Source organism: Mastigoproctus giganteus, chromosome 2, assembly GCF_048544385.1.
Source record: "Mastigoproctus giganteus isolate SK-2022 chromosome 2, ASM4854438v1, whole genome shotgun sequence".
Classification (NCBI taxonomy): Eukaryota; Metazoa; Arthropoda; class Arachnida; order Uropygi; family Thelyphonidae; genus Mastigoproctus; species Mastigoproctus giganteus.
In genome coordinates, this window is record NC_143576.1 from 222981805 (window position 1) to 222993864 (window position 12060).

Below are 12060 nucleotides of genomic sequence, written 5' to 3' on the forward strand. Positions count from 1 at the left end.
CCAGAACAGTTTAAAAATTTGCTGGTTTTCAGCAGCCTTATACAAGATGTGGCTATTAAATAATGAGACTGTTGCAATAAAATAAATATAATGAAATATTTCATACCTTACAAGTTATCCCCTTCAAAGTAATTGCCTTAGGCCTGCATACTGTTCCATATGTTTCTTCCAATGACAGAAACATTTCTGGAAGTCTTCTTCTGTAAGCCTTTATTAAGCTTCTGTAAGCCTTTTAACACTTTGCTCTTTTTTTTTTTTTTTTTTTTTTTCAGAATGTCTTCAGTGGATTGAAAAATGGGTTCTCTTAAGTACACGTTTCAGTTTAGGGAAGAAAAAAAGTCGCAGGGCTGTGTCTAGTGAGTAGGGTGCATGTTCACACATAGTGGTTTGTTTTTTGTGCAGAAACTGGCAAACAACACATTATGTGCTGCAGCATTGTATTGTTAGTGCATCCAGCCATCCTTCCACAATTCAGGTCTCTTTCTTTGAATTTTTTCATGCAGCCTTGTCAGAACTTCAATGTAGTGTGTTTGACTGAGTCTGATTTGGTGGGATGTATTCAGCCATAATAATTCCTTTAATGTCGAAGAAAGCAAGAAGCATGGTTTTAATTTTTGATTTTTAGATTCATTATTTTTTATTTATTTTTTTTTATCTGGGTGATTGTTTTGTCTTCCATTGCATTTGACTGTCTTTTAGTTTCTGGGTCATACTGTTTGACCTTCATTCAAAATTTTTGGCACCATCTTGTCATACTTTTCTCATACCTAAATTACATGCCTAAAACACTTCTCGTGCCTAAATAAGCCAGTAAGCATATTTAACTTGTGAAACAGCTGTCCTGATGGTGTCTCAGATTTTTAAATGTAAAGCAGCTTTGCCTATTTTGGTGATGCTATATAATTTTAAAAACATTAGCAAATCACGACATTATTTGTCTCTAAGTTCAACATAAACCCAGGCCTTAACACGAGTACCTGCTGCTTGGCCTTCAGTGAGAACAAAAATGTCTCTCCATGATCAAAATCGATTGCAAACACCGTGTATTAATGAAATTGCTTTCATGTAATTTGCTGTAGTGCCAAAGCAGATTGTATATGAACATTTGATTTAAGGATACTGCCAGAACCAAAGGATAATACCTATAAGAAAGTATCCTCTTTGCTAAAAAAAACACACTCAGATTAACAGTAATTCAGACTATGCTGATACATTTTGAGTTTCTTATAGAAATACAGTGAAACTTCCCTTTAACGGACAGCCATGGGGAACGAAAATGTGTCCGTTAGAGAGAAGTGTCCGCTAACAAGAAGTCTGAGGGAGAAAAAAAAAAAGAAAGAAAGAAAAATCGTTAAACGTTTAATGTAAAATTAAATTAAAATATATACAGATTTTGAACAATATTTTTGTAAATAATATACAATTACATACACAAGAGATAAAGAAAAATCGTTAAATGTTTAATGTAAAATTAAATTAAATTATATACAGATTTTGCACAATATTTTTGTAAATAATATACATACAATTGTGCTATGCATATTATGACTTTATCTTAAGAAAAATACATACAGTAATCACTTATTTTCTTCTGCACCTTCTTCCGGCTGATAATTTTGTTTTCAACATTTGTTTGGAGTGAAGAAACCATCGAAAGTCCTTCAGTATCTTCTTCAGCAGCGAAAAACATTTTTAAACGATTGATTTGTATGAGCGCTTCTATTTTCATCGGCGGTTCGTCGTTAATATGTTCTTCGACAGAATGACCTCCTTCCATTTCTTCATCCGCATGAGGAACTTCTTGAAAAATATCGATGATAATGTCGTTGATATCTAGAGCACCATCTTCTGCAGTGAGGTTCGAGTCTATATCTTTGTAGCCAGGGTCACTTGTAGCTGAAGTATCGTACATTATCAATAGATGTTGAAGTTCTTGTTTTTCTTGGTGCTCCACATTGCTGTTCACAACTTCAATTTTTGTGTTTGAGAAGCCAGACTTTACAAAACAGTTCACGACAGTTTGTTTTCTAATTGCGTTTACTGAAGAGGAAATCCACTGAATTGCATCTAGGATGCTGATTTTCTTTGCAAGGTCACTCGCACATGTTACATCGTTCATGTTTGCAATGAAATGTCTTAAAACACGTTTTCTGTAGTGAAGTTTAAAATTTTTTATTATCCCTTGATCCAAGGGCTGACACTCTGCTGATGTGTTTGGTGGCAGAAAAACGATTTGAATGTTGGACAATTCAATGTGCGGGTGAGATGCAGCATTATCCATGAAAAGAATAATTTTTCTGTTTTGACGAATCGTGTTTTGGTTAAAGTGACTTATCCATTCACTCATGATATCTCGTGTCATCCACACTTTTTTATTAGACTTCCAGTCAACATTCAAAAGATTCAACTTTATGCCCTTGAAACAACGAGGATTTTGTGGTTTTCCTATAACAAGAGGTTGTTCAAAGTCTCCCAGCATATTTGTACACAATAGTACAGTCAAGCGTTCCTTAGAATTTTTTCTGTCCTGGCACTTTTCGTTTTTTAGATTCATTGTTTTTTCAGGAAGAGCTTTAAAAAACAACCCTGTTTCGTCACAGTTGTAAGTATCCTTAGTTCAAAATCACGACATAAATCTTCCAATTTGACGGTCCACTTTGTTACAACCCCAGTATCAACAGATCCACCTTCACCACTTACGGTTTTCCAAGAAATTTTATGCCGAGTTTTGAACTTGTCTAGCCATCCCACAGAAGCTTTGAACTCATTTACTCCCATAGATTTCGCAACCTCTAAAGCCTTTTCCCTAATAATAGGCCCATTAATGGGAATTTTTTTAGCACGTGCGCGACAAAACCACTCATACGTAACATTGTCAATTTGAAGTCCAACAGTTTTCGGGAATGATTTTTGAACGTGATCATTTCCGTGTTGCCAAAATTGTTTGAGCAGTTCATTTTTTTCCTTTAGGATGTCGCTTACCTGCGTCTTCCCGATTTTGAATTTTGCAGCGAGATTGCGAACACTATTTTTTTGCCGATCATACGCATTAATGAGTTCGACTTTATCTTTTAAAGTTAAATGTTTATGAGAAGACATTGTGCACTTCACACGACACTGAACAAAACTGAAAACTGAAACTGAAAAGACGAAAGGCCGACCAAATTCACCCCGCCCCCTGCACACACCGAATTCATCAGAAGTTTTACACGTGCCTTAAAAATTCTTGAAAAAGGGTTTACAAGCGTGACGTAAATCTTGATAAAATTCAGAGAATCGGAAATAGATTGAGGCAATAGGTGGAAGAAACGTTCCTAGAAAAAGGGCCGTGAGCTCTCCCGCAGTCCGTTATGGGGAGATCAAATTAAGTGCTAATCTAAACGAAACAGTGCAGATTGCCCGTCCGCGTCCGTTACAGAGAATGTCCGCTAGACAGAAGCTGCAAACACGTTAAAACCAATGGAGGTGAGTTGGGGAATTTGAAAATGTCCGTTGTAGAGAGATGCCCGTTAACGAGAAGTGTCCGTTAGGAGAAGTTTCACTGTAAATGAATGAAACATCTCAATTGTGAAAGCCTGCTTCAAAAAAAAATAAATAATAAAAATACACTAGTGGTTATATCTGTAAACTTTAGATATATTAGTGTATCAAAAAAGCAGACCTGTATTATTATGTGCTAAATCTTATTTGTTTCATTGTTTGCTATGCATTTTGGTTACTGTGGCTAGGGGTATTCTAACTCACCACCCATTTGTAATGATATGGTTTTGAATTTTGTCAGTGGCAAGAGGAACTTATTGAGGTCTTATCAAGTGGAACAGCTTTTGGAAGGGCTCTTTATCTTCCAATAGAGAGAGATTAGCCTTAGGATGCACACACTAAACATACAACATGATTCATTGGAGCCTAATTAAAAGTCTGATTTGCTTTGTCACTATAGAAAGCAATGATAGCCTAGCTATTGCCCTAATATGCCTAAACACATGCAAGACTTAATACCTGGTGTGTGCATGAACATGTACATATATGCATAAAGTTACTTTTGGTTATTTGCATATTTTATTTTTTTCCTTTGTAGTTAGTTCATAATGAAGATAATCCGTATAAATGCCCCATTTGTGGAAAGCAGCTTGGAAGTGAAACTGCAGTAAGAAATCATGTATTTTGTATCCATAGTCAACCAGAGAGAAAATTTACTTGTGAAATATGCAAGAAGAGTTTTATTACAAAACATTATCTTGACACACATTTATTTTCTCACACAGCTGGAAAGGAATTTATTTGTGAGTATTGTGGAAATGCATATAGGACTAAGGGTAACTTGAAAGCACATATGGAAATCCATAGTGATAAATTGTATGTGTGTGATATTTGTGGTGCAACATTTAATAACAGGAGTGCATATGTCAAGCATCCTATTATTCATTCGAATGAAAGGCCCCATGTATGTAAAGTATGTGGCAAATGTTATAAAAGAAAACAGTCTTTGAATTCCCATATGAATGTTCATAGTGATATTAGGCGTTATAAATGTAACTTGTGTGACAAATCATTCCGTGCAAAGAGTACATTTAGTGCCCATAAAGATTTCCATGAAGGAATAAAACGGCACATATGTAAATATTGTGGCAAAGCTTTTCTTTTTAGTTGTAATATGTGGAAGCATATTAAAAGACATGTTGGTAAGCGAGAACAAGTTTGTGAAATATGTGGAAAAGCTTTCATTGAAAAACAGGAACTAAAAGTTCACATGAAAACACATTTTGGTGATAGAAAACAGAAAAATAAACCTCAAGCTGTAAATGCAGAAAGTGAAATGGAAGTAATGATTTCAAAAATGTCTCCAGATCATCTTCTAGGTGCAGAGTTGCTTCATTCTTTAAACAAAACTATTTTGTCTTCTCTGAAAGTAGAAAGTAACAGGGAAGAAGAAAATTCTGTAGATGCCAATATTGAGGCCAATAAAGTAGATAATTCCGTAATATCCAGTACCAGTGATAATATAGAGAATAATATATCACGATAATATATCTACTCTTGCCTGTAATTAATTTTTTTTACTATTCTGTTAATAGCCTACCAATTCAGAATTTATGAATGCTTTATATTACTGTAAATTTTAGTCAGATACTGCTGATTTTTGAACCTATAGAAAATATCTTTTATATTAAAAATTCCTAAAGATGTATTTAAATGTTTAAAAGTTAAATGCTTTGGCTTGCACGATAATAAAACTTGTACAATCTTTAGTACATTATGAAAAAAAAGTACAACTCTTTGGGTGCTAATTATCATCAACTGTGAAAATGCCCTTCAATTAACCATTTTATCAGTCATGAGACAATCTGGTAGATCTCTGTTGGTCTAAGACAATTTGTCAGTTATGCTAAAACTTTCATACCATTCTGAGACAGCTGATTTCTTGGATATTTAAAAATTTCATCTGCATGTAAAAATTTATGCAAAAAGTGATGAAAATAGTTGTAACTAGATCATCTGCCTAGAGATTAGTTAAGAAAAATTGGTCCATATATCACACATTTTTACTGCAATCATCATTGTTCCAGGCCATATTAGAAAAAGCCTAGGTTTGAATTGTCATTGCAGCTGGAACTTTTAATCAGTGCAACCCAGTTCGTTGGCCTGAGGTTTACAGTTGCATGGTTCATCCCCCTCAGAAATTAGGTTTTTATTCAGGCAAACTAACTAGAATGTATGCAGTTTACAGAAAACAGTGTATTTGATGCCTTATGGCCTTGGCACTTATTCTAAAACAAGCCAACCCTTTGGATAAATATTGTTCTCGTGTTCTGTATTAAGATATCAGTCTAGTAGCCATTATGCATACTGTTAGGCATCATGTTTAATTATGTTGTAAACAAGGACAAAAAATATTTCTCCTTTAGATTGTTATTCATTTTCTTTGATACAAATGTTTGATAATAGTATTAATGAGGTACATATCTCCCATTTGTAATTAATCAGGAACAAAAATGGAATTCAGTGAGAAATGTTGATTTTTGTTTTTAATAACTATTGTTATTGTGAATGTGATGATTTATTTTTACTTAGAATGTTATTGATCATGAAAAAAAAAAAGAGAAATGTTCATAAATGGCTGTTTTAAGTATTTGAAAGATGTGTATGAGATTCGGCTCCTGCTGATGGGTCAAAATAGGTTGAGTAGGTTTTAATTGCCATAAATTATTTAAAAGCATTGTTTGTTAAAAGTACAAATTTAAAGTATCATAAAAATCACAAATTATGGAATATTGTATTGCAGAAAAGTTGGTATGTTTATTTCTGTAATATGGTTTACTCTTCTAGTTTTTTTTTTTTGTTGTTTTAGAATTCAAGGTGAAAATATAGTATAAGAAATACTAACTAGAGTGAATCCTCTGGCATCTTATACCCAACAACTTTTCTCCAACCAAGGCCATGTGATATTTAATAGTGAGTTGCTGTGTTACAGCAGCTCATTAATTTAATACCCCATTTTAATATTATATTATATACTTTATTTTAATGTACTCTAATGCCTAAACAATTCTATGGGGGGGGGGGGGAACAGTCAAATGGAAGTGAGCTAAAGTGAATATTTTAAACTATAACTTTGGTTTATAAATACAGTAGTCTCTTTCAGAGTTAAGACATCTGCCCTGCTCTTTCATAAGCCTGCTGATGGTGTCCTCATAAAAAGATTATCGTAATTGGTGCAATTGCCTTCAAGCTCTTTTTTTTTTTTTTTTTACCACTCCAAACACTGAAATTGTGAGGTGCAAGATCAGACTGCATAGTGGGTGTTCTGTGGTTTCCCATCCCAATATGTTTAAGATGGCTGTGTTGCACATTATGTATGGGGCCTGTATTATCATGTAGTAAGATCTCTCCCTCACTCAAGAAATCTCCATGCTTGTTTTTGATAGTGTGGCACAAAAATTAATGTTTCACAGTAATATGGTATTGATAATCTTTACACATACTGCAAATTTGATATGTTTGGTCCCTTGTGTTTGAAGAATGAGGTAAGCAGGACTTTCAGTTCTGTGTGTAGACTTGATCTCTTTTTAGTGCTGAAGAGTCCAGGTGCTTCATTTCTGGCTTGTAATGGTAGCATTTGGACCCATCACCAGTAATGATGCAACATGTGAAGTGATCACCTTCAGTGCTTTAATGAATCAAAAGTGTCAGCACTACCACTGCCCAACTGTTACACTTTTGTTCTTCAGGCAGGCAATTCACTGCATGCCAATGGCCAGTATGTGAAACTATGTGTATGCATTCATCAAACCAAGGGTAGTGCGCACAGCAATTGTATAAGTGGCGTGACTTTTACAGCAGTTGATCACATCAGTCACAACAGAACACTTTCCTGTGGCCAGGAAAGTCTGTGTCAGTCACGAAGAATGAAAGAAAGAAAAGAAAATCTAAAATGCTTTACTTTTATTCCTGTGTACAGAACCTCTTGGATAATTGATGAATATATCTTTGCAGTATTTGCATTTCTGTTTTTTTTTTTTTTTCTTCTAGTTATTTTGTTTTTTAAATGAAACATTTATCAAAACAACTTTGTAGGTGTATTGCTTTGGTAACTTTGTTGTGCCTGAGTTTCTCATTTCCAAATTTTTAAGTGAAAACCAAGAGAGCAAAAGAAAAATAAAATAATATAGTTAATAAAAAATAATTAAATCACATAGAGAAATTGGAAAAAAAGTAAGATTCCAGTATGCTCTCCATTTATCTCTTCTTGGATTATTGTCCAAAAAACTGGCAACTAAGCAGTTCCCAAGGTTGCTTCTGGATTTTGACCATTGCACCTGTCCTATGTAATTTAAAAAATAAAAATAAATAGTTAAAATAAATTAAAGAAGCAATAGCATACAATTGCATTCCATATTGACATGTAATTTATTTGCTGTGGGATGTGACATGCATTAAATAGTTTGACTAGTTTGAAAGGAAAGCCTGGGAACACAATTTAGACATTACCACAGGGCAGTTCTGAAGCATTCCAGCTAAAGCTGAATCTTTATTAAAAATCATTCGATTTTAGAAATCTAAACGGTGGCAGATATTAACTTGTAAATTTGCTCCTGGCAGTATTATGAAATACAACCCTCATATAATATGGTAGTTAGGTTCCTATAAAATCTCATGTAGTGCGAAACCATGTTGTATGGGACTAAGAACCAGTACAAAAAGTGAGTTAGATTCCAAAAGCTAACAAAAATACACAATTTTTTTATAACTATTGGAAACTTTTATTTATTAATTTTTTATTAATATAATAATAACTGAACAAGCATCTTACAAACTGTGATACACATATGTCAGATAATGTACATTTCTTCCTCTTCATCGCTGCTGGGCACAATCAAACGAGAATGTTTTCGCTGTTGCAGAATATCTTCACCTTCTCAACTTCTTTTGCAGAGTCTAAAATTTCATGCATCTTCTGCTCTCTTTAAAAAATCAGTAATCTGGGTTTGCTTGCTTTTCCTTGATAAATCTCTGTTAATTTTTAAGTTTAAGCTTTTTTATTTGCTTTCCAGTATATCAGTAATGTGTTTTTATTTACATCTTTCATTGCACAATGATTAGAGGATCTATAAGCTAGCATAGGTTTTTATCATGTAACTGTTTCAGGGAAATTAATGGAGGCACTGTTTAAAGAAGCACTGCAGGATCATCTAGACAAAATTTCAGTTATAGCCTGGACACAGCATGGTTTTGTTAAGGGGGGGGGGAGTCTTGTCTGACCAATTTGATTGCATACTATGATGTGGTCACAAAGGAACTGGATGCAGGGAATAACTTTGATATCATATATTTGGATCTTAGAAAAGTTTTTGATACTGTTGCACATGGAAGACTGCTGCACAAATTGGAGCAGTGTGGCATTGGAGGCAAATTGCTGCTATGGATAAAGGGATGATTAAGTGGGAGAAGACAGAGTGGTAATCAATGGACACTGCTCTTCATGGACTAATGTTGTTAGTGGAGTCCCTCAGGGTTCAGTGTTGGGTCCATTGTTGTTTTCTGTATTTATAAATATTATAAATGATGATGGTATATCAGGCTTAACGTCCAAGTTTGCAGACGATACAAAGGTTGGCAGGACACTAATGTTAAATGACAAAAATGTTAAAGTTGTTAAGGACACTAATGATAGTACACTGCTGTAACAGGATCTAGAAAAGTTGAGCAGATGGGCTGAGAGGTGGCAAATGAAGTTTAATATTGACAAATGTAAAGTTCTATATATGGGAAGCAGTAACCCCAGAGTAATGCAACTCTGTGGTACTACACTGACAAAAGTGTAAAGTGTTCATTGTCTAATGGCCCAAGGGGTTTCCCCCATCTCTGTGTTGTGTACTCTGTTTGTGAAACACAGAACACTGTGAAGGCCAGAGATTTTAAAAAGTGTAAGGTGCATGTTTATGTTGTGTAGTGTCATGTTGTGTTGTTCCTCTAACCTTTTAGCCGTTGGGCCCCTAGTGGGACCCCCCGTTGCCCACACTTAACCCCGAGGAGGCAGGTCAGGCATAGAGGGATCGCATTAGAAGTAATTACTCTGGCAGGCCCTGCCACCTAATTTCCTAAGATTTCAGTGGCAAGGGCCTTAAAAAAAAAAAATAATAATAATAAAATAAAATAAATAAATAAAAAATATATATAAAAATAAATAATAATAATAAAATAAGATAAAAAAAAATAATAATAATAAAATAAAATAAAATAAAATGCATATTTAGTTAGAGTAGGGGTGAAGACTGAGGAAGGGGGAAACAGATAGAAATATGGGGATGATAGGGAAGGCAACCCCAGAAAGGTCAGTGGGGACTGGCCCCACCAGGAGAAAAAAAGGGGGTAGCAGGGAGGGGGAGGAGACTGAAACCCGTCCCCTCCCTCTCCCTACCAGGGGAGGGGGTATTAAAGTGAACCAAGTTAGGGTACCTGGTTCGGAATGCTAGTTGGCCAAGAAAAGAAGTTGACATCTAATGGCATGCCGGTAGCTTTTTTCAGTCTTTATCTAGGAGACTGTCTTATTGGTCACATCCGTGAGAGACAAGTCCAGAAGTATAAGAACCTTTTGTCTTTCTTAGATTGTCTTAATTTGTGGGTTGTCTCTATTCAAAGGTAGTTATTTGGTAGTTATCTTTGGTGGGTGACATTTTGGAGAATGTATGGTAGTTCACACCAATGATGGTAATGCTGGTCAAGTTTAGCTGCCTTGTTCCTGTACCATCAGGGTCCCTGGGTTCATTTAGTAGAGGGTTGTCATGTTGCTGCAATTAGTTGTCTTCTCCTCAAGAAAAACTGCTGTGCGTAGTTGGTGAGAGCTTGATACTCTTCCTTAGTATCCAGTAAGTGGTTTTCTTTGCCTTTTGGTATATAAGTCAGCTTTGTGATAAGCTGGCAGCGGAGGTCATCGTAGAGGGGGCACTCGTGTATGAGGTGATCCAAGTCCTCAATTCCTCCACAGGTGCATGTTGGGTCCTCTTCTAGGCCAAAGGTTGTTAGTTTTGCCTTTATTGAACCATGGCCGGTAACCAAATACGTGGCATACAGGCCTGGAGAAAACCATAATGGGGATTTTGGATAGATTCTGCTAACATCTGGGATGAATCTCCTGGTGATTTCCCCCTTGGTTGAATTTGTCCAGCGGTCCTGCCACACCTGCTGCATGTGTGCTTGAAGTCTCCTCTTCTCAAATTTACTAAGGTACTACACTGACAGTGTTAGAGAATGAAAAGGACTTGGGGGTAACTGTGCAGGCAGATATGAAGTTTTCTGAGCAGTGCAGGTAGTCTGCAAGAGTAGCTCATGGTGTCTTGTCAATGATATACAGGAATTTTTCTAGCAGAGATAAGGAGGTGATTATCCCTTTGTATAGGGCAATGGTCAGGCCACACCTTGAGTACTGTATACAGGTCTGGCAGCCTCATTTTAAGAAGGATGTAGAGCTGTTGGAACGAGTACAGAGAAGGGCAACAAGATTAGTGAATGGAACGAAGGGTTGCTCTTACAAAGAAAGGCTTAAGTTTTGCAGATTAGTGTCTGGAGACTAGGCACCTGTGAGGTGATCTGTTTGAGATATATAAGGCCTTGAATGGTTTGAGCATGCTCAGTGCTGATGGGATTCTTCCTCTTGCTCAGAATAATCACCTGAGAGGGCATAAATTCAAATTGAGAAAGGATAGATGTGTGGAAGTTTTCCTTTAGCCAGTGGGTGATTGATTGACGGTACAGACTTCCGTCTTTTGTTGTGGAAGTTGATAGCCTAAATAAATTTAAGGCTGAGCTGGACAGGTATTTGGGATGAACAGAGGGGTGAAATGGGAATGGTTTTTTTTTTATTGGCTGATGCTGCATAACTTGCTTTCTTGCATCATATGCCACTACTAATGCTAATCTCCTGATGCTTTACTACATAAGTAATGTTACACAATCTTTTGATGCCTTAAAATCTGGTGTAGTTTTCTCTTTTTTTTTTTTTTTTAATTAACATTCAAAAAAAAAAAAATGCCCTGCAGACTGGGCACTTTTTTCCACCAAAGACCTGTCTCATCAATTCAATTTATTTCTCTGCTTCTTATAGTACAACACTACCTGAGCCATTGGCTCATCCACATTACAGTCCTTATTTATAAATGTACATAATAAGAGATAAATACATATAAACAAACAAAAAAAAAATCATTCACATGGCCCAATAAGCCATATACACAACATTCAGGTAAGGTTATCATGTTCAAAATTTCATCTTTAAAAAAAAATAAATAACTCTTAAAGAAATATAAATTCCATAAAATGTATAATAAAACAATCATATATACGTATTCACAATCTCCTAAAAGAAAGATTCAATTGTAAACTTATACACCTAAAATGTAAATCTTTAAAATAAATTAATTAAAACCATATAAACATTTATATATACATTACAAAACATATATACAACTTATTTACATATATACAACAATCATAAGATATTTACATATTTATTTATAATCATATTTTCAATCCATACATATTTACAATCTCATATTACATATT

General features: G+C 35.1%; 1 protein-coding gene across 1 annotated transcript in view; it reads left to right on the plus strand.

Moving 5' to 3' along the window:
- The window catches only part of LOC150090164 (uncharacterized), a 69918-nt gene extending 64892 nt beyond the window's left edge, over positions 1-5026 (plus strand). The window contains exon 5 of the mRNA XM_090390183.1: positions 4079-5026. Within this exon, the coding sequence (XP_090246309.1) occupies positions 4079-5026 (948 nt within the window). The remainder of the gene's footprint in view (positions 1-4078) is intronic.
- Positions 5027-12060: the final 7034 nt, after the last annotated feature.